General features: G+C 40.5%; 1 protein-coding gene across 1 annotated transcript in view; it reads left to right on the forward strand.

The window, feature by feature from the left end:
• Positions 1–1,145: 1,145 nt before the first annotated feature.
• Positions 1,146–25,255, forward strand: part of LOC141956926 (dynein axonemal heavy chain 5-like) — a 169,947-nt gene continuing 145,837 nt past the window's right edge. Inside the window, exons 1-12 of the mRNA XM_074897797.1 lie at positions 1,146–1,308; positions 8,546–8,646; positions 10,166–10,354; positions 10,457–10,531; positions 12,915–13,001; positions 14,402–14,473; positions 17,473–17,574; positions 18,518–18,704; positions 19,880–20,045; positions 20,152–20,245; positions 23,369–23,467; positions 24,742–24,923. Of these exons, the coding sequence (XP_074753898.1) occupies positions 1,146–1,308; positions 8,546–8,646; positions 10,166–10,354; positions 10,457–10,531; positions 12,915–13,001; positions 14,402–14,473; positions 17,473–17,574; positions 18,518–18,704; positions 19,880–20,045; positions 20,152–20,245; positions 23,369–23,467; positions 24,742–24,923 (1,517 nt within the window). The remainder of the gene's footprint in view (positions 1,309–8,545; positions 8,647–10,165; positions 10,355–10,456; positions 10,532–12,914; positions 13,002–14,401; positions 14,474–17,472; positions 17,575–18,517; positions 18,705–19,879; positions 20,046–20,151; positions 20,246–23,368; positions 23,468–24,741; positions 24,924–25,255) is intronic.

A 25,255-nucleotide genomic window follows, 5' to 3' on the forward strand; every position in this document is an offset into this window, starting at 1 on the left:
ATATACGTTAGGTTCTCTGGAAATAGGTGAAGTATCTCACAAATGACATGAATATTAATTTCTTTTATTGTATATAATAAGTGTACCTTTGTCTTTTGGCATGCATGTTGGATAGAATGATCCCCTGTGTATCCAGTGCTGCAATAAAGAATGCCTGACTTCTCAAACTTTAAACTAAGTCTTAGAGGGTTCTTTTGAGACCAAATTTAAGGTAAACAGTTGGGTATTGATCAGATGGAAAAAGGAAGCCTGTGAAGTAAGAGTGCTGCAGGCAGATAAAGCTACAAATCACATGGTAGCTTTCGGATCGATGTGGAATTGGCTTTGCCCGGCAGAGGAAAAAGGAAGGTCTTCATTCAGCCCGTTGTTTCAGCTGTGTCTCTTCGCAGGTTGCCCGGGGGTCTGGGTGCTGCCATGCCGAGAAAGGCTGTTGTTGAGGAGAGTGGTGTGGCAGCCGGGATGCAGTTTGCTGTAGCCTCCCCTGGCTCTCTATGTCTGAAATGCTGGGGCTCAGGGCAGCTGCTTGCTTAAGATTTAATTTATATGTAACAGAAAACTATGGTGCATTTAAAAAGACAAATAGTTATGAAACGAGCACTGAGTTGGTGGATACAGTGGGAAACGGAGGCAGACGAGGTGCCTCCTGGGGACTGGGTTGTTAGCCGAGTTTGTGTGTGTAGGGGTTGCCATAGCAGCTGCCAGCAACTCCAAGTGCCCAGGCAGACCGCAGGCTTAAAAACCGCCTTGAGATTAAGCAAGTGCCTCAGCCAGCACTCTGTGCCCGGCGTTTTGCAGTGGGACCTGCAGTTGTCGTGTAAGAAGGAGCTTAACCTGTCCCTCAACGGGTGAGTTCCCACCTGCAGCAGTCTGATCAGAGAGAAGCGACAGTTGCACAATTAAAAATAAAGTTTTGGTAACAGGCAGCCTTAGAGGAGCTTTTGTTGGTTTTGTAAACTGCTTATATCTTCTCATTTTAAATTAGCAACCAAAGCAGAGAAATATATTTTTTTTTCCCTTTCTAGCCTATCATATTACTGCTATAACAGGGATAAAAGTACTGAAGGTGTGGTTGGTGGTTACAATGTTATATTGTACAGTCATTTTCTGTATTGCTGACTTAGGCTGATTTTTGTGTGGTGGTGGAGATGGAGGAGACTCTGGGAGATGAGACTGAATTAGGGGGAAGAGTCGAGCCCAGTTCCTCTCCTGATCACTCTGCAGAGCAGGAATCAGAACAACTGAGAGCAACGCAACTTTCTTCTAAACATGATACTGATCTCTGTCCGCCTCTGATTACTATAAAAAAAGGTAAGGGAGAAAATAATGTTAAGTACTTCATGTTGGCTTTATATGGAAAAAAAATCCAGGAAGAAAGTGAGAAACAATTATTAAGTAGAGTGTTTATGTTATATATACTGGGTGGGTACATGCTATTCTGAATGTGCCAGTGTAGGGACTGCAATGTGCAATTTTCAGCTTTATAAATAAATATGTACATATAAATAAATACTTTTATATAAATATATATATATATATATTTACAGGGTCATACACAGTGCAACTCTGATCACTTAGCAGATTTCCTAGCGTTGAATCATAGTAGCATGATTAGAACATTTTTTCTGGAATTAAAGTGAGTAGTACTCTATAGTATGGTGTACTCTATAGTATGGCATATAGTATGGTGTATCTTTTCTGGAATATATTAACAGTGATAATAGATTGAATAATTAGTTCAAAGATTATTGAACGTGGCCTTGCAATGACATCAGCCACCTCCCCCTTGTGGGAGCATCCCATAAGCGCCCCTGGATTTGTCTATGCCTACTCTGCTTCAGTACTCTCTAACCTGATCCTCTTCCACAAGGTCAGGGAATACCACAGCAAAGTGGGCATACATGTGTCTATGGGCCCTGGTGGGATGCACCCACGAGTACAGAGGGAGCTGGCTGATGTCATTGCCAGGCCACATTCAACAATATTTGAATACTCATGGCAATTGGGAAAGGTGCCTGAGGTCTGGAGGAAAGCTAATGTCATTCCTGTCTCCCAGAAGGGCAAGATAAAGGGCCCAGGGAACCACAGGCTGGTCAGTCTCACCTCAGTTCTTGGGAAGGTGATGGAGCACCTAATCCTGGATACCGTTTCCAGGCACATGAAGGACAAGAAGGTGATTTGGAGTGGTCAGCATGGATTCACCAAGGGAAGAAATGCTTGACCAACCTCATTGTCTTTTGCAGTGAAATAATTGGCTTGGTAGGTGAGAAGAGTGCAGTGGATACATTCTACCTTTTCTTCAGTAAGGCTTTTGACATTCTCCTGTTGGGAATTTTTTATTGTTCTCCTTGAGGCAAATTAAACACACATTTGTGCTGAAATATATTTAAAAAATATTAGTAAACAATGCATTGGACAGTCCTACTGCCATAACCGCTTCTACAAGAAGTCTGCAAAGATGCTTCACAAGGTGCTTCCTTATATACACTTGCACCAGCACCAGTTCTGTGAGCAACACATGGAGCCCCTCAGTCCAGCCTTGGGTCCATCCCCCAGCACCAGCTCTGCTGCCCAAAGGTAGACCCTGAGCTGCCCATTCCAGGATGGCTACAAGACAATGTTGTGGCTGCTTCTTATCTTATCACCAAGGGAAACTACATTCCCTCACAGGGAGTTGTTCTCTCTCTGGCATTCCCCCTTCCAGTCGGCTTAACCCCTTCTGCAGTTGGGCCTTCTTGCTCTACATTCCTGGATCACAAATTACCACTGCATAGCAGTTACAATATTAATTTTTCCTTCACTCCTGTAAGATCTTCATAGAGAAGCTAATGAAGTGTGGGCTGGCTGAGCAGACAGTGAGATGGATTGAAAACTGACTGAACAGACAAGCCCAGAGGGTGGTGATCAGTGGTACAAAGTCCAGCTGGAGGCCAGTAGGTAGCGGTGTACTCCAGGGGTCAATACTGGATCCAGTCCTGTTTAACATCTTCATTAATTATCTGGATGATGGGGCAGAGTGTGCCTTTAGCAAGGTTGCTGATAACAGAAAACTGAGAGGGATGGCCGATACACCAGGGGGTTGTGCTGGCATCCAGAGGGACCTCAAGAGGCCGAGAAGTTGGGCTGGCAGGGACCTTAGGCAATTCAGCAAGGGGAAGTGCAAAGGCCTGCACCTGTGGAGTAGCAAGACGAGGTACCAGTACACGCTGGGGGCTGACCACCTGGAAAGCAGATTGGCAGGAAAAGGCCTGGGGGGGTCTGGGTGGACACCAACTGGAACATGAGTCAGCAATGGGCCCCTGTGGCAAAGCAGGCTAATAATACTGTGGGCTGGATGAAGAGGAGTGTTGCCAGCAGGTCAGCATTGGTGAGGCTTCATCTGGAATAATGTGTCCACTTCTGGGCTTCCCAGTACAAGAGAGATATGGACATACTGGACAGAGTCCAGTGAAGGGCCATGAAGATGATGAAGGCACTGGAGCATCTCTTCTATGAGGAAAGGCTGAGAGAGCTGGGACTGTTTAGCCTGGACAAGAGAAGGCTCATCAGCATGTATAAATACCTGAAGGGAGGTGTAAAGAAGATGGAGCCAGGCTCTTTTGAGAGGTGCCCAGTGATGGGACAAGAGGCAATGGGCACAGTCTGAAAAACAGGAGGTTCTGTCTGAGCATCAGGAAACACTGTTCCACTGTGAGGGTGACTGAGCACTGGCACAGGTTGCCCAGGGAAGTTGTAGAGTCTCCATCCTTGGAGATATTCAAAAGCCATCTGGACATGGTCCTGGGCAACCAACTTTAAGTGGCCCTGCTTGAGCAGGGTGGGTTGGACCAGATGACATCCAGAGGTCCCTTCCAATCTCAACCATTCTGTGAATCTGTGATTAATACATTATAATCAAGGGAAAAGAGACACAAGCTGTAAGAAAATTTATAAGGAAATCAGTGCTTTTAGAATATTAATTTTAGTCACAATCTCATTTTTTTAGACTAGATTAAACAGTGGTTCCTGAAAATTTAGTGAACTGCTCATTAACACTACTGCATGCTCCACTGATGAGGATCTTATTTGCTGCCAAGGATGGGACCTAAAGATCATCTTCTCAGAAATAGAATGGTTGCTTTTTCTTGGACTAAAAGCAAGCTGTAGCAATTACAAATAGTGTTGTTCGGTGTTTTCAAATAGTTATCTTTTCAAAGCTAACTAAAACAGTATTTCTGTTATGGAGAGATAAATCAGTATTTAGGAGTGCTTTGTAATTAGTTTTTTTAAAAGAGAAATGGTGGCTGGCTGGAGATAAGTTATTGCACTTAGTATTAGGAAAACAAATACTCTTATTTGTTACTTAAATGACTCAAATATTCAAATCCTAATTTATAGGAAAACATAAGTATGCAATAAATTTTTTATTAAGTAATTTCAAGGGCTTCACAGGCTCTTAAGGAGGCTGTCCTGGTTTTGGGTGGGACAGAGCTAATTGTGGGCTTTATCCTTCCTTGTTAGTAGATAGAATAGTGCCATGCTTTGGATTCAATAGGGGATTTGATACGAGCAGAATGTTGATAATGTACTGATGTTTTTAGTTGTTTCTAAGAAATCAAGGACTTTTCAACTTCTCAAGTCCTGCCCATGTGCAGGAACACAAGAAGCTGGAGGGAAGAAGAGCCAAAACAAGAGACACAGACTGGCCAATGGAATATTCCGTATCATCCAACATCATGCTCAGTACATAGATAAGGGTGGACTGGGAAGCTGCACTGGGGTTCCCGGGATGGTGGTTTCAGGGTTCTCTCTTCTCTGGGCTCGCAAGCCAGGAACAGGCTGGGCATTGGTCAGCGGGTGCTGAGCAATCACACAGAATCACAGAATCATCTAGGTTGGAAAGGACCCTGGAGATCATCTAGTCCAACCGTTCGCCTAGCACAGTTCCCACCTACAGCATATCCTTAAGCTCTAAATTGACCCTACTCTTGAACACTTCCAGGGATGGGGACTCCACCACCTCCCTGGGCAGCCCATTCCAACGCCTAACAACCCGTTCTGTAAAGAAATACTTCCTAATATCTAGTCTGAACTTTCCCTGGCGCAACTTGAGGCCATTCCCTCTTGTCCTGTCGCTTTCTACTAGGCTAAAGAGGCTCATCCCCAGCTCTCTGCAGCTTCCTTTCAGGTAGTTGTAGAGGGCGATGAGGTCTCCCCTCAGCCTCCTCTTCTCCAGACTAAACACCCCCAGTTCCCTCAGCCGCTCCCCGTACGACCTGTGCTCCAGACCCTGCACCAGCTTCGTTGCCCTTCTCTGGACATGCTCGAGTCATTCAATGTCCTTTTAGTAGTGAGGGGCCCAAAACTGAACACAGGAATCGAGGGGTGGCCTCACCAGGGCCGAGTACAGGAGTAAGATCCCTGCCCTGTCCCTGCTGGCCACGCTATTGCTGACACAAGCCAGGATGCCATTGGCCTTCTTGGCCCCCTGGGCACACTGCTGGCTCCTGTTCAGCCGGCTGTCAATCAACACCCCCAGGTCCCTCTCTGACTGGCAGCTCTCCAGCCACTCCTCCCCAAGCCTGTAGCGCTGCTGGGGGTTGTTGTGGCCCAAGGGCAGCCCCCGGCATTTGGCCTCATTGAAACTCCTGCAGTTGGCCTCAGCCCATGGCTCCAGCCTGTCCAGGTCTCTCTGCAGAGCCTCCCTACCCTCGAGCAGATCAACACTCCCACCCAACTTGGTGTCATCTGCAAACTGACTGAGGGTGCCCTTGATCCCCTTGTCTAGATCATCAATAAATATGTTTAACAGGAGTGGCCCCAACACCGAGCCCTGGGGGACACCACTTGTGGCTGGCTGCAAGCTGGATTTAACTCAGTTTACCACAACTCTCTTGGCCCAGTCGTCCAGACAGTTTTTAACCCAGCAAAGTGTGCGATTGTCAAAACCTCGAGCAGTCATTTTTTCCAGGAGAATGTTGTGGGAAACAGTGTGAAAAGCCTCACTAAAGTCAAGGTAGAGAATATCCACAGCCTTTCCCTCATCCAATAAGCAGGTCGCTCTGTCATAGAAGGAGATCAGGTTTGTCAAGCAGGACCTGCCTTTCATAAACCCATGCTGACTGGGCCTGAGCATCTGGTTGTCCCGCACGTGTTGTATGATGGTACTCAGGATGAGCTGCTCCATCAGCTTCCCGGGCACCAAAGTCAAGCTGACAGGCCTGTAATTTCCTGGATCATCCTTCCGACCATTCTTATAGATGGGCGTCACATTGCCCAATTTCCAATCAGTCAGGACCTCCCCAGTCAGCCAGGACTGTTCATAAATGATAGAAAGTGGCCTGGCGAGCACCCAGCCAGCTCCTTCAGCACTCTCGGGTGTATCCCATCTGGTCCCATAGACTTGTGTATGTCTATGTGATGCAGTAGGTCACTGACTGTCTCCTGGATTGCAGGGGGGTCGTTCTCCCAGTCTCTGTATTCTGACTGTGGAGGCTGGATTTCATCAATACAACTAGTCCTGTTATTAAAGCCTGAGGCAAAGAAGGCATTAAGCACCTCAGCCTTCTCTTCATCACTTGTTACCAAATTTCCTCCTGCATCTAGCAGGGGATGGAGAGTCTCCCTGGACTTTCTTTTGCTACTGACATACTTACAGAAACTTTTCTTGTTATTCTTGATTACAGAGGCCAAATTATTTCCAGTTGGGCTTTAGCCCTTCTGATTTCCACCCTGCATGGCCTCACAGCCTCTCTGTAATCACATCATCTCTTCCAAAGGCTGTAAACTCTCCTTTTCTCCCTGAGTTGCAGCCAAAGCTCCCTGTTCAGCCAGGGTGGTCTTCTCTGGCTTCGGCTTCTCTTAGAGCACCTGGGGACCGCCTGCTCCTGAGCCATTAACACTTCCTTCTTAAAGAGCGCCCAGCCTTCCTGGGCCCCTGTACCCTTCAGGAGAGTCTCCCAGGGGATCCTTTCAAGCAGGTGCCTAAACAAGACAAAGTCAGCCCTTCTGAAGTCCAGGATGTCAGTCCTGCTTAGCTCTCTCCTGACCTCTCTAAGAATAGAGAACTCTATTATTTCATGATCGCTGTGCCCTAGTCGGCCTCCAACCTCCACGTCATCCACCAGCCCTTCTCTGTTCACAAAGAGGAGATCCAGCAGGGCACCTTCTCTGGTCGGTTTACTCACCAGTTGAATCAGGAAGTTGTCTCCCACACATTCTAGGAATCTCCGGGACTGGTCTCGTTCTGCTGTGTTGTATTTCCAGCAGATGTCTGGGAAGTTAAAGTCGCCCACAAGAACAAGGGCAAGTGATTGTGAGATTTCACCTAAGGGCCTATAAAATATCTCATCCATCTCTCTGTCCTGGTTGGGTGGCCTGTAGTAGACTCCTACTAAAACATCTGCCCTGTTGGCCTTCCCCCTGATTCTAATGCAAAGACACTCAGCCCTGTCTTCGCTACACCTGTGCTCGAAGCAATCATAACAGTCCTTAACATACAGAGCCACCCCACCACCTCTCCTTCCCTGTCTGTCCCTCCTGCAGAGCTTGTACCCATCAACTGGCACACTCCAGTCATGGGAGACACCCCACCATGTTTCTGTAATAGCAACAACATCATAATTTTCCTGTTTCATCACAGCTACAAGCTCCTCCTGTTTGTTACCCCTGCTGTGTGCATTGGTATACATGCACTTCAGATGGGCCGATGTTTTGCCCCCTTCCCCCTTCAAATCTAGTTTAAAGCTCTGTCAATGAGCCCAGGTAACTCCTGCCCCAAAATCCCCTTCCCTCTCCGGGAGAGGTGCAATACTCATTTGTATTTGTAATGCACACTGTGCATTACTCGTATTTTCTATTATTACTATTATTATTCTCATTATTACTTTTATTTCAATTATTAAACTGTTTTTATGTCAACCTATGAGTCTCCTTACCCTTACCCCTCCAATTGGGGTGGGGGAGAGTGAGCAGGTGGCTCCATGGTGTTTGGCTGCTGGATGGGTTTAAGCCATGACAGAGACTGAAACAATCAACAGAAGATAGTTACATACCCTAATGATATATGTCCTGGTTTTACTGCAATATTAGCAATCTTTATTCTTCAGATATTCTGTGTGCTCAAGTTGTCTTGCAAGTCTCTGCAAGTAGCAAGTTTGTCAGAAGTGCATGAGACTGACAATCAGAATTTAGATAAAGAAGTAACAGAAGAGGAATAACTGGGTTACAATAGCAAGTGTGAAAAGTGACAATATTTCACCGTATTTATTTTTTCCAGACCTGATTTCTTCAAACTAGTACCTTAAATTGCTTTTTCTTACCTCTGCTGCTATCAGTAGGATTGTCTGCAATTGAACTTGAGAGAAAAGCCATTATAAGACATCTTTTCCCTCTAATGGTTTCTAAGGGTTTCTGTTGAGGCACAGGTTTGCTAATGTTCCTTTCATGTCTCATTTTCCCCAGCCTGAGAAGAAGTTAGCAGATATTAAGACACAACACTGCAGGTCTTGTAAATGCATTTGTTGTGCATAAACCTGAATAATTAGAAGCTGTTACTTCTTTTAACTAGACACAGAAACTAAGCATCGTAGATGTGGAGGGGACGTGAAGACAAGGAGCACTGAGCTAGGATCTGCTGTCACAGGATCACCTTTGACTGCTGTTCTTCCGGCAAGTGTTTTCACGCTAAAATAGGTGGTGACTTGGATACCTTTTGTCTGTTAGATTTTCTTCTGTGCAGATTATTTTTGAAGTCTTTATTGACAAAATTTTGCCCTAATACTGTAGGGTGCTGAGTTCCTTCAGTCTCTGTTAATTATAAGGAAGAAGAACAGTGAACCCCTCAAAAGTCTATACAGTGTTAGGCTATTTACTTTCTGTGCTCACAATGTGTGTTGCTGGTATTTTGGTTTGGGTTTGGTTTTGTGGTTTGTTTGTTTGTTTGTTTGTTTGTTTTTTATCATCCACTGGTTAATCCCCTTTCATTGCTGAGATGAAAATTAACATTGGTTAAGAATACTTAAATAATATCATGCTGCATCAGGGAAGGCATATGCAAAACAGGAGATCAAGCTGTTGGCATGGAAGCCAGAGAGGAAGACTGACATAGATGAGTTGCGAACTACATGGGAAAAGAATGAATGGTAAAGCAGAAAAGATGTAGCTTTTGGATATGTCAGAATGATACAGATCAACAGCTACAGGTATTCAGGCATTCTTGGTGTCTCCTGGTCTCAAGGAGGTACAGGTAGAGACAGGAGTGATGTAAAACGTCCATTCAGTGTCTGGGGTAAGACCAAATGGTAAGGAGACAAACGTGGACATTGGCCAGCTTTTTTTTTTTTTTTATCCAAGAGTAAATCAGGATTGATCAAGTACAATTGCTAGTTTAGAGTACTGAGAAGATGATGTAATTTATCTTTGTTTCTTTCCAATAAAAATTGTGAGGTACAGAGACAGTCCAGACATCCCCAGACTCCAGATACTCATGTCAGTGGGAGCAGTGTATAGAAGGAAATGCTGAGTGTGGTGACATTTTTATCCAAATCTTTAGTTTTTCATATAGATTATCTGTTGACTTAGAAATGTTATTCACCATATCTGTTTTCGGTCTTGTTCACACTGTTATGAAGATTTTAAAAAATCCTTTGTCTACATAAATTTCCTTCTTTATCATTTTGCTATTACCTTTATATGACCCATGTATTAAACATCAATTGTATAATTGTTCCAGTGGTGACTGGTTTTGTAGGGGATTTGTTTATTTCCTTTGAGGTAATAACTAAATACTATGTAGTAAAATGCTTCCTGTATAGAGATAGTCCTGGTCCCGTATCAGGAATATGGACATAGAGAAGTTTGGAAGCTGGATTCACAAAGCTGAGATTTGAATTAGAGCCTTTATAGTACTAAATTTGTATTGTGACCTTAGCCTGAATCCAAATTTGATTCAGAGGTCCTGATCTGAAGTTTCCAATGTGAAGTTTCCATTGCAGCAACTTTATATTGAGAAATAATTCTGGCCTAACAAGTTAATTATTACTGATCTTTTCCCTCTGTGTTCCTCAGATGTATTTTTTTTTATGTTCCTTCTTGAAGTAGTTTATGAAACCAGCTTAAAGATCAACAATGTAATACAATCCTTAAGTGAGGAAAAAGAATCTCTCTATAACAAACTTCTATTTTCTAGACAACTGGTAAGAAAAGTATAGTACTTTCCAGTGAAACTAGGAAAGAACTAGCCAAGCAAGCCAAAGTCACCAAGGAGGAGAGAAGAGCTCAGATAGATGAAAGACACAAGTTTTTGATATCAAGATTAGCAGATGGGATAGGCTTAAGTGAGCAGCAAGTGGAGGAGGCCATTATTTCTGATGACAAGGTAAATATTTTTTTAATTATTACTATTATTAAATAGATTTCCAAAATTTCCAGTCTTTTGAAACTACTTTGCAATTAACTACAATTGTAATTTTGTTTTTAGTTTCAACTTCTAGAACAATTTTTTGCCCCTAGTGGAATGAAAAAGTTGATCTTCTTTTACCAAGATGTATTGCAGGTATGTTTCTGTTATCACTTCTGTAAAAGCAAAATTGCATTTTTTTAAAAAAAACCACACGACTGTTGAAAAATTCAGAAAATCTTAACAGAGATTTTTTTGCTATGTATGCCTGCTGACACAGAAGTCCCGGACACAGCTTATGCCAGTGTGGAAAGAACTTGGATCTCATTGTTTAGGTACAGCCATCTTGGCTTACATGAAAACAGGAGAATGCCCTGGCATGGTTTGATACTGTTCTTGTTTGCACAAAAGAAAACTTAAAAATGGCCAAGTAAAGTAAAAACCCAGACTTCAGAAATTATAAAGATAATTGGGGCAAAGTGTTCACAGTATAAAATACTAGATTAGCTAACATAAGTTTTATAGGAATAGGGGAACTGTCTGTATAAGAACCATTTTGTCTTCTCCTTTTGGTTTGAACTGCACCAACTACTATGGACAAAGCAGCAGTTCAAGAGGGTGAAAAATGATGCAATTTCTCTCTAAATTAAGGTGGCTTAATCTTCAGGTCTGTCCTATTTTGTGTAAAATAATCTTAAGCTTGGAAAACTATAACTAGAAATAAGGTAGTTGTGGCCCCCAAGATGTATTTCTCTCCCTTTCAGTTTGGAGAAGGAGAAGCCTTTTCATAAAAAGCAAAATCATTGTTCAGCTTCCACTGAGAGTGTGGTATCAGAAGGTGCCAAGTGACCTTGAAATTGCCTAGCATGACTGTTAGGGGCTTCCTGAACTGCTGAAATCCTTCCTCAGTCCTTTCAGGTTTTGCCATTGAGGAGCCACGTTAGGGTGAGCCAACTTACCATGTGGTCGTATTTTAGGCTTGTTGGGAGAAAAACTCATAATGCTTGTCAGTTAAGTGCAAGAATGAATTACAGATTCATTATAGCCTAGATAAAAGAACTTTTGAGTGTTACTGGAATTGCTTAGAGACTTTGCAAAGCACAGAATCAGCTCAGCTGTCAAAACAGTTTAATCAGTTTTTCCTTTCACTGGGACTGTGTGTGCACATTTCTGGGACGAACGTGTTCTTTGACTTAAATCAAGATGAAACTAAAAATCTTGAAATTGTTTTTCTTAGCTAACAAGCCAGAAACAAATGCCCAGCTTGGGTTAAGTGAAATGTCTTATTTCTGCATTTGTTTTATTTTGTGGGGTTTTTTTTTGTTTGTTTGGTTTTTTTAATCATTAAAATATGAATTTATGAAGATTTTGTTGCTAAAGTAGCATAGCATAAAAATAAATGTTTCTGATGGGAAGTATGTATGTCATCTCTAGCATCTTCCACCCTGTTCTGATGAGTCAAGAGATCTCATTAAATTGGCTGTTCTGTCAACAGTTTGGTTTCAATCATGATGCAGAATTGAAGATTACTCAGGAGCAGTATCATACATGCTTGCCCTTATCCATTTTTGGCTATTCTTGGAGACAAAATACTGGCCAGGGCAGACCGCTGGCCTGACCTAGTAGGCATGTTCTTATCAGGATTTGTCAAAGGTCCTTCCTTCAGTGCAGCTCATCTCTCTTTTTCACCAGCTTGGGTGCATGATGTTCACTTGAGACTGTGCATAGGAATTAGAAGATGCTGGAGTGGAAGTGGGGAGCCACCACTGTGTATCATACATCACACATTTAGTCTAGCAGGAGCTGAACATTTAACTTTTTAGGAAGGGGCCTCTCCTTGACTAGAAAGAGAAATATACCTGTAGGCTTTTCCCACATTATTTTCTGTTACATCCTTCCAAGTTTCAATAGATTGTTTTCCAAAATATGTGACACAAAATTAGAGGGAAGCAGGTCTTTATTAGGCTTAAACTTTTTTGTTGCTTCAAAGAGATGAGGATGTGGACACATCTCAGTGGGGAGGGACCAGTGGCAGCAAGGCTTCTCAGAGAGAATGTTTTTCAGAGTAATGTATGGTTAAAAGACCTGGGCAGAAAACAAAATTTCTTTGCATTGTTGGCAGGATCTAGCTGACGGTGTTGCTTGTGAGTCCTGCTTACAATTACATTATGACTTTGCAGACTAGGCATATGACTCTTTCTGTGAGACATCCGGTTTGTTTCCATGGAGGAAGCTGCTCTGGGAAACACTTCAGATTTAATTTCGTTATATTTTCTGAGATTTGTTTCCCTTTCTTCTTTGTTTTTTTTTTTTTTTTTTTTTTTTTTTTTCTGAAACAGGGCTATGAAACTTTACTGGTGATTGTGATATTCATGCAAAGCTTATTCTCTAGATAAAGCCAAGCCCATTATTTCTATCTGGGAATTACTAACTGATTCGGAGTTAATTTAGTTATAACCCACATATTAAAATAGGATGAGGTATTTGTATGATGAAAGTTTTTATTTTCTTAACCTCTTATTTATAATTTAATTGCTAGCAAAAGTCGAATGCATCATTGAGGTCAGATGGGTCAACGAAAGATTTGCTTCAGAAGAAGTTATTTATTACCATGGGTTCTACTGAGGTATGGTTGAAAAATTCATTAGATAACATTCAAAAAGTAAAATATTGAAAAAACATAACAGTTGTGCAGTGTTAAACAATTTTTTGTAATTCCTGGGTAGATATTGAAGTACTTTGTCCATATTCTTATAATGTAAAATCTCCCAGCATTTCTTGACCTGAGGTGGAGTTCACCAGTAAAGAAGTAGTGATTAATGGATTTGACTATCTGAGAGAAGCACAGGTCAAATAAACTCTTGTTAAAAAATTGCAGATCCTAACATTTTTGTTAATGACTGCATGTTAAGTCTTTTCCAGTGTTTGTGCACTTCTAGTTGAAAAGTGCAGTTCTTCAGTGGTTTTGTATTGCCTTTCAGATAATAATACTGCACATTACTCCAAAAATAACTTTAATAATTCCTTTATTCCATTCAAATTCTTAGACCAACCTCCCCACTGTCATATCTAAGCATTATTAGGCAGTGTATTCAGAGTAGTCATTAAGATTTCTGATTAATTTTCTTTCTTTCCATCTCTTTTGGGGGGAATTGGGTGTACCATATACAATTCTCTTTGAATAAGTCATGGTGCCATCTTTTTTGTTTTGCCACAGTGAGCTTGTAGTAGCATTGTTATGTTAGAAAAGACATAGCTGAAAAATCCTTTCTTGCTTTCAGAGAAGTGAGGTTCATTCCTCCGCCAATCAGACCAACTGGAATGACTTTCAAATTTATTATAGTTGAATTAGATTTAATAGATTAAAAATAAGCATTGTTGCAGTACTGATTTGAAACCTTTACATTACTTCAGTCCATCAAAAAGATGAGAATATATGTTAAAAAGTATTTGGATCAGAAGTTTTTAGTAATCTTTATATTCCGTTTTTAAAAAATGAAATAGATGTAATTCTAAGATGATTTATTCTGGTCTAAATATCTATGAAAAATACTTAAAATATTTGAAAGCTGAGGATATCTTTTTTTTTTTTCAGTGAATTTATGTTGTCAGAATCAGAAGGGGATGAGACAATCTCATGGATAGGTCCATAAATGGACGCTAAAATGACTAGAGAGGAATATGTCATCTAACAGGTCTCACACAATGGTTGCAGGTGATGAGGGAATGCAAGAGGAAGTAGCCTAGCTCACAAGCTCTTCCCGAACTGCATTTTCTTAGTAGAGATGCAACACTGGACTGGTCTGTCCAGAGGGCATTTTTGGCGTTCTCTTGTCAGGTGGAGAAAAAAACAGTATTTGATTTGAGAGGGACAGATTTTCAAATATCCCACAAACAGTTCAGTACCTTTTGAGTAATTAATTTTTTACAATTTTGTTTTCAGCACATTTTAAAGTTGTACAGTAAAGTACTTTTAACTGTGCATGTGTATTCTTTTTAACTGTATGCATTTTGTCCTTTTAACAGGACTTTACAGGAACTTGTGCATTTTTCCTAAGGACATCAGATAAAGTTATAACTGCATCAAACGTTTCCCAGGTCAGACCAAAATCATGCAGTGTTTGAAGTGTATTTATTTTCTTAGACCATTATTCATGCAACTGGAGTCAGAAAAAGAAGCGGGGAATGCTTTCATGAAAATGTCTGGTTTTGCGTTTAATTTTAGTTCTTTTATTTTAGTTCTTTTTCATCTGAATAAATATGATAAAATAATGTTCTAATGATTTAGAAAACTGCAATATTTTTAAAAGCAAGGTTTTAATTAATAAAAATTTATTAATCAGTCATTAAAATATAAATTTAAATGGCTATAGGGAATAAAGAACTAACCCAGGACATTTTCTTTTGTGTAATGAGCCTAATGATGAAAATTCTGTGCTTAAATAATTGTACCTTTTAAACTTCTAAAATATAATACTTGAAACTAACTAAAGCAAGGTTTTCCTGCCCCTAATAGCTTTAGTTGTATATAAGAAAAGTACTGTAACAGCCCTTTCTGACTTTCAGAAATACTCAAATTCTTTGGAAATATTTGTGATGGAAGAGCATCCAGCTACTAACATCTAAGAATAAACGTTAAAGAAAAAAATATAACTAGCCTGAATTCATATTCTCAAAAATATTGATGCACTCATTTTTATGCTGTACAGATTCTTCTCTTATTTGTTACTAATAGGTTGATGCGTTCCATTTGAACAGGCCAAAACTGTAGTGTGTTCTCCAGCTACAGTCATGGAAATTAGTACTTCAGTTTCTGACAGTCACTTGCTTTATAACAATATTTTTACCAATACCTTATACAAGGGTTCAAAAGTAGTTTCTAGGCTTCCTCTTCTCACGCTCTATCAGTCCTGCTGTGCTGCTTCAATTGGGTATCTGTCAGAATTGTTGTCCAAACTCTTCAGTTAGCTGCCTTCATGCCTTCTCTCTGTGGGTCTCTTGTGATCACATTCTTTTGGCAGAGGCTGTTGTGTAGCTGTCATTAAACTTCATTCCTTATGCGAGGCAATATTTTAGATGCTATAGAAGGTAAAAAAAAGCCCTGATTTTCAGACAGCCAGTTTTCACACTGATGGGACTTGGAACTCAGGCTCAGACTGGTTTGGCAAATTTTGATTTATCGTGAAGAGCTGTATAGGAACAGTTGGAAGGAGAACCTGAGAACCCCCTAGGAGTGCATGGATTTGTCCCATATTTCTCAAGAGGAATAGCTGAATCTTCAGCATCCTGTGGGAATAAATGGATCAGCTTGTATGTTGACCTTGCTCTAGAGATTCAGAATTCTTGATGATGACAAAGTACCCACAAATTTATCCACTGAATACAGAAAGTCTTGTATTTGGCTGTTCTTCAAACCTTCTTTCACAGCTCCCCAGTTCTGATTGTTGTATGATTTATGCAAAAAAAACCCCCAAAAAACCAAAAAAGTAAAACGAGGGTCACACTTTTGGTTTTTTGAACACAAAAGGTATCTGAATTTTCCCTGTCTCCCCATCCCTGCACCAATGCAAACACTGTCATATGGGAGAAACTGTCATTGTTAAAAGCATCTGAAGGCAAAAAATAGAGGTCAGTTCATTTCTTCATTACCCTTCTGTCCTTTCCTTCTGCTATTTTGTTAGCACATCCTCTTGCAGAAGGAAGTAGTTTAGGAGCATTTCCTCGACAACAACCTTGTGGGCATTGTCTCCCAGGGAACATGCTTAGACCTGTAAAGAAATCTGGTCTCCCTTGTAATCACTTCTTTAAGTAGAATGATGCCTTGTCATCCATAATATGTCCATTTTTTGAGAAATAACTTTCTACCCTCTTGTACTCTAGTGGGATTATAATACTGTAATATTGTTAAGACTTAGTATTCCACCCATACATAACTAAATGTCTTAAATGTACTTCTTTTGCATGAAAGTGGGAAACTAGCAAGAAAAATGTCAGTGAAAATAGTAATCAAGATAGGCAAGAATGTCAAAGTCTCTACAAAAATTCATTTGTAATTGCTGTTCCTAAAATACTCTGTAATTACTCTTTGCGCAGGCAAACGCTGGGAGTAGAAGCATCCAGGGCAGAACTCGGAATGCTTTCTCCCATATCAGTGAAGCATTCATTATGACAGGGGAACAATCAGTGCATTTTTGTGCAGTTCAGAAGTTCTGAATGACACATACCCAGAGCTGAACTGGCTAGTCAGTATGGGTCATGTTCAGAATATATACATTTGTAAGCAAAATGCCAGTGACAGAAAAGCCAACCAGTCCATAAGCAGATAGTTTTGGGAAGAGATGCAATCCCTCAGTTTCTCCAATTTATGCTTTTTGTTCTGCAATAAAATTCCACACCCCAGTACTGTCTTTCCCTGTCCCCAGCTTCAGCAGTTCACTGCTTCTTGCTTCACATTAACTAAAATACACTATTTCAGTCAGAAGGGACCTACAGTGATCATCTAGTCCAACTGCCTGACCAATTCATGGCTGACCAAGTTAAAGTATGTTCTTAAAGACATTGGTCAAATGCCTCTTAAACACTGATAGGCTTGGGGCATCAACCACCTCTCTAGGAAGCCTGTTCCAGTGTTTGACCACCCTCTTGGTAAAGAAATGCTTCCTGAGCATAAGTTCATTAATGAAATAGAGAGAATGGCACAACTGAGAGAGGCACTTCTTGCCTGATACATTTGTTATCTTTTTTTAGGCATTTATAATAGATGGAAGCTGTTCCTCTACAAGAGAAATATAGACATATAATTGTGTTAGATAATTAATGCATTGATGTTAAATGGTTGATTTTAATTGGTTGCTGGAGTCTTGCTACAATATGGGACTGACTCCTCTGGTGACTCCAACATAAGGGCAAGTTTTGGAATATCCAGTTGAGTTTTAGTCTATGTCCAGTCCAAATTCAGTAGCTGGGGGCCAATATCCTCATGGAACCTGCATAGTTGTGGACTGTATATATGTCTGCTGAGTCTGAATTTCACTCAAATAGTATATAATTTTGTAGAAGTTTACATGCACTCTGCTAATTTTTGTTTCTTCCGGAAGGAGGTGAATTTTGGCATGTTTGATTGTACTGCTGGAAATATCCTTCAGGGCCTGGAATTTTTCTTGTCCCAAATCATGATACCAGCACTTAAATCCCAAGAGGTAATCAAATATCTACCTTTTTCTCCAGAACATGTAGAATTAAGGCAAGTGGCTGCTGCAGTCCTGTTTGTGCATCAGTTGAACATAAAATGGAATACAAAAAGATGCAAGTCTAATATAGGCATTTATGGGAGTCAAGCAATTTGTATAGAACTGTTTGATATTCATATAGTTATTCCTTATTTTCAAGCAATAGCACCAGCTGTAATGCTCGTGACAAAGGAGAACATAGCATAGCAGCCATACTGAAGTAAAACTGTGATGATGTAATTAAAACTAGATTAAACCTGGATTGAAAGAAATGTCAAGTTCTTCTGGCAGCACAAGGACCAGTCCATGATCCTATTGTACTGTGTGGACAGCAAGCTGTATCACACAGGACTGTATCACAGCCAGAGTATCCAGCTTATTTGCGTTGTCCTTGTTTTGTGGCACTCACAAAGCATCACAGTTCTGTTTCCTCCAGAAGTACATGTTCAGAGGTAAGAAATATAATGAGGCTTGCTGTCTGTCGAGAGTGATGATGATGTATGTTTTTACCATATGCTACCAATTTCTCTCACCCAGGAGCGGGAAGGGAGATTAGAACCTGTTTTCTCTGTTCAGAGAGAACCAAATCAGACTGAAAAAAATGACAACAATTCAGTGTGAAGAGAATGAGAGCAGGGAGACATTTTTATTTCTTGAGTGCCTCTTGCTTGTTTGTCTCTTCTTGTCTAACACAATAATTAAATCAATGCACACTTTAAAGTATTTATGTTATAGTACAGATGAATGAATTTTAAAGGACATACTGATAAATCTTTATATACTGCCATGAATAAGAAATACCTTTAGTGAAAAATAAGATACATTTTGTGTTCAAAAAACCAAAAGTGTGACCCTCGTTTTACTTTTTTTTTTTTTTTTTTTTTTTTTTTTGCATAAATCATACAACAATCAGAACTGGGGAGCTGTGAAAGAAGGTTTGAAGAACAGCCAAATACAAGACTTTCTGTATTCAGTGGATAAATTTGTGGGTACTTTGTCATCATCAAGACAGAATATAGAAGATAAAATTCAGCTCAAAGAAGTGGATATTGATATTTATGTCAGGAACTTACAAAACCCATCTGACTACATAACTGCAGGTGAGTAATTCCTACAGCAAAGCAAACTCAATGATGCTGTTTATACAATAAATGCTGTGTCATTAGTAAAATATTATTTTGAAGAATTAATTCTTCCCCAAGCTGTATACATTTTTCTGCTTATTCTTGCCAGGTTTCTGACTGTAATGTAATCATAAAATGATCAATCATTTGTCCATCCTTTAATTCACAAATCTAAAGGGATTAGGTAGTTCCTTGATGTATCATGTACACACTGGCTTGTGTTTCTCCTAGTCTGCTGCCCAAGTAGCTGCTGAGTGAAGCCATCTACTAGTGTAGCCATCTACTACTCTTCACTTTCTTTGATATTGGGGAAATCCTGCCCAATATTAAGTCTGGCTCTGAGAGCTGTGAGTCAAAACACACTTACTTATATAAATATTTATATAGACATATAAATCATATACATATATAAGCATCTATACAGACCTATACATATATGTATATGTAAGAAAAAGAGTAGCTATGATTCTTTGAACAATACCTTTCCACCATTTCTTATTACCACATGGATTTTCAGAGTGAAATAATGCCAAACGAGTCAATACTTCTGCAATCCCTCTCAACCCTTCATTCACCTTTGATAGGACAGCTTCCACGGAAGAACTAATGACTCTTAAGATGAGACAATAGTGTTATATAGCTGAACAGATTCTTTAGATCTATTTAGTAGTACAAGCTCCACGAATCCTATGCACCAAGTGAACTGGATTCTTTCAGCTGCTATGGCAATCTAAAAGATGTACTGACTTAAAAATTATAGGGGGGTTTTGTGACTGTTAATAATAGTGTCTGTTACGTGATGCTTTTGATGTGGAATACAAGTGGAAAAATATACACATAATAGTTAATGCATTTCTTGGACCTCCGAAACATGATTCTCCCAAAACCACATTGATGTATTTTTTTTCCTTATGAACTCGCTGTATTTTTAAATGTTTCCATTGTAAAGGATATGCAGTAGTGACAGTGTAGGTAGATACAGGTTGTATGTGTGTGCATCTTGTTGTTACAGTCTTAATCTTTTCCTGTTGTTGGTCAGTGATTTGTATATACTCAGTTTACATAGAGTCTCAGCTTATGTTTGACAGTGGTTAAAAATCTGTATTTATTTCTTGATACTTATGAGACTGTCCCATTCTATGATTTTGAAGGCAGTAACACAGAGGTCACTGAGAAACTTGAAGAAGTGGTCATGATTTGGATCAAACAGATCAGACAAGTTTTAGTGGAAAGTGAACAAATGAGAAGAGAAGCTGATGACATTGGTCCATCTACAGAGCTGGAATACTGGAAGACAAGAATGTCATCATTTAACAGGTTAAATCCCTGCATTATTTTTCACAGAGTCTAAGAAAAACCTTTTTAAAAATAAGTGTAAATTTTCATTCCAAAGAGAGTATTAAATGTGTTTCTTTCTTCAAAGTCTTTTAGATGAGATCAAGAGTTCAAGAGTGAAGAAAATTATAAGTATTCTTCAGGCAGCAAGATCAAAAACATTAAAGCAGTGGAAAGAGCTGGTAATTGCTATGTTTTAATAAAAGTTTTCAGTGCATACAGTCCTGTATTTGTAATACACACTGAAATGAACACAATGCTAAAAATAGTTTTGAGAGTTTATCCTGGTTTTTTTTACTGCGGTTTATTATCTGTTCGTTGAATCATATAACACCAATGATTCTGAAGACAAATAGATAACTTGAAAAGAAGTCAATACTTCTGTAATGTGTCTTTCATTAATATAGTGGGCAGAATGGTTGTGCAAAAGTAAAGTGATGCAGCAATACGTTTTTCTCTCTTTCTAGCTACCTCCTGTGCAGGCCAACTGTAGAAAATTCATCTTTCATGTCTGAAAGTTCATCATATTGCTTTAAGAATTATTGACAGCTGGCTTTCTGTAGCATAATTGCTACTTCAGATAAGTGGAAATCTGTAATGTAAACATCAGTCAAAATTATAGGCAAGCCTGAAAATAAACTGTAGACCATGTACAACTGATCAGACCCCCTCAAAACACAAGAATGTAGATCTTCTGGCACTTAAGAAAGTAATTACTGTTTTGAATATAGACCAAGAGAGCAGTGTCACCTTACTGAGTTTTTGATTTTGGGCTTAACATATTTGCAGACTTTTATGATAATGGAGTTTGGATGAGCCTGTCTATACAGAGCCAGTACCAGCCAGGGATGATGAACAGGGAGAAAAGGAGAGTTTACAGCCTTTGGAAGAAGGGACTAGCCACTCACAATGATTAGAAAGAGGCTGTGAGGCTATGCAGGGCAGAAATCAGGAGGTCTAAAGCCCAGCTAGAAATTAATCTGGCTTTAGCAATCAAGGACAAGAAGAAATGTTTCTATAAGTATGTCAGTAGCAAAAGAAAGTCCAGGGAGAGTCTGCATCCCCTGCTAGACACAAGAGGAAACATGGTAACAAGTGATGAGGAAAAGACTGAGATGCTTAATGCCTTCTTTGCCTCAGTCTTTAATAACAAGACTAGTTGTACTGAGGGAATCCAGCCTCCTCAACCAGAAGACAGAGACTGGGACAACAACCCCCCCATGCAATGCAGGAGACAGTCAGTGACCTGCTGCATCACACAGACACACACAGGTCTATGGGAGCAGATGGGATACACCCGAGGGTGCTGAAGGAGCTGGCTGGGGTGCTCGCCAAGCCGCTTTCCATCATTTACCAGCAGTCCTGGCTGACTGGGGAGGTCCCGACAGATTAGAAATTGGCCAATGTGATGCCCATGTATAAGAAGAGTGGAAAGGATGAACCAGAAAATTCCAGGCCTGTCAGCTTGACTTCGGTGCCCAAGAAGCTGATGGAGCAGCTCATCCTGAGTACCATCATACAACACGTGCGGGACAACCAGATGCTCAGGCCCAGTCAGCATGGGTTTATGAAAGGCAGGTCCTGCTTGACAAACCTGATCTCCTTCTATGACAGGGTGACCTGCTTGTTGTATGGGGGAAAGGCTGTGGATGTTGTTTACCTTGACTTCAGTAAGGCCTTTGACACTGTTTCCCACAGCATTTTCCTGGTGAAACTGGCTGCTCGTGGCTTGGATGGGCACACGCTTTGCTGGGTAAAAAGCTGTCTGCATGCCCGGGCCCAGAGACTTGTGGTAAACAGAGTTAAATCCAGCTGGCAACCGGTCACAAGTGGTGTCCCCCAGGGCTCAGTGTTGGGGCCACTCCTGTTTAACATCTTTATTGATGATCTAGACGAGGGGATCGAGGGCACCCTCAGTCAGTTTGCAGATGACACCAAGTTGGGTGGGAGTGTTGATCTGCTCGAGGGTAGGGAGGCTCTGCAGAGAGACCTGGACAGGCTGGAGCCATGGGCTGAGGCCAACCGGAGGAGTTTCAATCAGGCCAAATGCCGGGGGCTGCCCTTGGGCCACAACAACCCCCAGCAGCGCTACAGGCTTGGGGAGGAGTGGCTGGAGAGCTGCCAGTCAGAGAGGGACCTGGGGGTGTTGATTGACAGCCAGCTGAATAGGAGCCAGCAGTGTGCCCAGGGGGCCAAGAAGGCCAATGGCATCCTGGCCTGTGTCAGCAATAGCATGGCCAGCAGGGACAGGGAAGGGATCTGACCCCTGTACTCGGCCCTGGTGAGGCCGCCCCTTGATTCCTGTGTTCAGTTTTGGGCCCCTCACTACAAACAAGACATTGAATGACTTGAGCATGTCCAGAGAAGGGCAACGAAGCTGGTGCAGGGTCTGGAGCACAGGTCGTACGAGGAACGGCTGAGGGAACTGGGGGTGTTTAGTCTGGAGAAGAGGAGGCTGAGAGGAGACCTCATCGCCCTCTACAGCTCCCTGAAAGGAGGTTGCAGAGAGCTGGGGATGAGCCTCTTTAACCAATAGAAAGTGATAGGACAAGAGGGAGTGGCCTCAAGTTGTGCCAGGGAAGGTTTAGACTGGATATTAGGAAGTATTTCTTTACAGAATGGGTTGTTAGGCATTGGAATGAGCTCCCAGGGAGGTGGTGGAGTCCCCATCCCTGGAGGTGTTTAAGAGTTGGGTTGACATAGCGCTGAGGGATATGGTGTAGTTGGGAACTGTCAATGTTAGGTTAATGGTTGGCCTGGATGATCTTCAAGGTCTTTTCCAACCTAGATGATTCTATAATTCTGTAACTGTATTTCTTCATACAGAGTTGCCTCCTAAGTACTGGATAGTTCTACCTATTATGAACAGAAGGATACACAGGCATTTGTTGTGAACTCCTTTTCCCTAACAAGTGTTCATTAAAAAATTATGGGAAACACCCCAGTATATTTCAGGGATCTTGTCTAAGTTCTGTAGAATAGGTACCATGCTAAAACCATTCTAAAATGTAAATCAGATTATCAGAACCACACTATTGTAATTCCATCAGTAAGGAAAAGCTTCGAGGGTCTAAGTGAAGAGTTCCTCTAAATCACATTCAAAATGGTTCTGATTTCCAGGTAGATCTTACCAATTTTTGCATGTAAAACCAGTTATTTCTTATGTAAAGAAAAAATGACTCATTTGAGAGAACTCTGAGAAAATGTTTGCAAGATGGAATTGTAGTCTGCACTGTAGAAGAACAAGAACCTGTTCAGGAAATTTTAACAGTATTAATTCTACTTCTTTTTTCTTCTCACCTCAGGATGGTAATATAACAATTGCTGCCAATGAAGCTAAAGACAACGTGAAATATTTATATACATTGGATAAATTTTTTGGTCCACTTGCCAAAGCTTCACCTGTAAGTAGTACTCTAAAGGCACTTAACATGAAATGCAGAAAAGAAAGGAAAGGCTTTTGCTGCTGAAATAAATATATTTCTCCTTTCAGCATTTAACTCCTATGCTTAATGATTAGAGGACAGCTTAACTCCTTTGGCAATAGTGAAATGAGTTTACAGATTTTGAATAAACCAGAAATAATACTACTTTTTGAGTAGGAGGAAGCTGTCATTCCAGAAGATAATTGAAGGGCATGAGAAGAATAAGCAAAAGATGCTATTTTTCCAAACCTGATACCAAACTGAAATGTCTTATGAGGTTGGGTTTTCATATGGTACCTCTTCCTGTCTCCATGCAGTCAGTTGAGCTGAAATTGGGCAGCTTCCCCTTATTTTACATATTTACTGTCATCCTGGTTAAAATGATAAAACTTATTTTCATAACCATGTGTGTCTTAGATTTCATTTTTAAGTGAGAATATGAATTTTGAAGATACAGCCATCAGGCAAAACTATCTAAACTTACATGGTTCAGAATATTTACACATAATTCAGCTTCTTACAATTTTTCTAAACATTATTTTCAAAGCTTGAATTCTGTTTGAATCCATTGTGCTATTTTACACTGTTTTTCTTTTGCAAATATTCACCGTTCTGCCATATTGGACTTGAATTTTAGATACCATGTATTTTTTATCCTTTTTTAGACCAGTCATTGTCTCTTGTTTTGAGTTCTCAGTATATCTGGCTTGCGTGGCTTTCTGTGGGACACAAAACTCTATAGTTCAGTTTCCTCAGTAAGAGAAATATTATTGCTGCCTTGCCTCCCCCTTCCGGATTTCTCTTCTGTACAGATCTAGGCAAAATGAGCAAAGGCCAACTTTCTTCTTCTTGTCCTTCCTACAGCAGGCCCACTCTTTTGTAGCAGTGTATGACTTCCTTTCCTCGGGTAGTGTATTTCTTTGTAAAGCAGACTACAGCACCTTCATACAGCTGAGGCCATGGCCAAAAAGAGTACAGCCTCTGTTTTTCCTCTGGAAAATCCCACTCTGGAAGAAGACCTATTCGTTTATTCATTCCCCATTCCCCATTTTTTTCTCTTGGTCATAGTGTGTTAAGTCCCTGCAAATGAATTGGATGGTCCAGTTCATAATGAGATCTCGATAAGAACAGTATGTTGCAATCAAAAAGATGTTTATCCACTGACAAATATATTCCCAGAGCTGTCACATTTTATGCTGTGTTAATTTTTAGGAAATTTGAAATTCCAACTTCCCCATTTTTTCCTGTTGTAGGTAACAATGATGGAACACATACCCAGTTTAATGAATACTGTCTGTATGATCTACTGTACATCACCATACTACAACACATCAGAGCGTATGACATCTCTTCTTCTTAAAATCACCAATCAAATGATTAACACATGCAAGACATATCTATGTGAAGGTGTTTCAAAAATCTGGGATCTGGACAGGTGATAGAATTTTAATAATTTTATCTTTTTTTGCTAACACGAAGTAAAACTACAGATTAGTCATCAAGATTATTAAAAGGTAAATTTGAGTAGCCCCTCGTCCTCCTACCAGTCACTGATTCCCATGGTAATTTTAAGCTTGTGACTACTCATTTTGTGTAGAATTAAGTACTCTGAAAAGACAAATTTCCTATGTGTTGTGGAAAAAACCTGTTATTGAAAAGCCTGTAATATCTTCAGTATATAACGCTTGATAATTGTTCCCATGGCTTTTTTTAGACCAAACACACTTGAGCAATTAGAACTGGGAGCTAAGGTTCTTCATAAAGAAG

This window comes from Athene noctua, chromosome 2 (assembly GCF_965140245.1).
Source record: "Athene noctua chromosome 2, bAthNoc1.hap1.1, whole genome shotgun sequence".
Classification (NCBI taxonomy): Eukaryota; Metazoa; Chordata; class Aves; order Strigiformes; family Strigidae; genus Athene; species Athene noctua.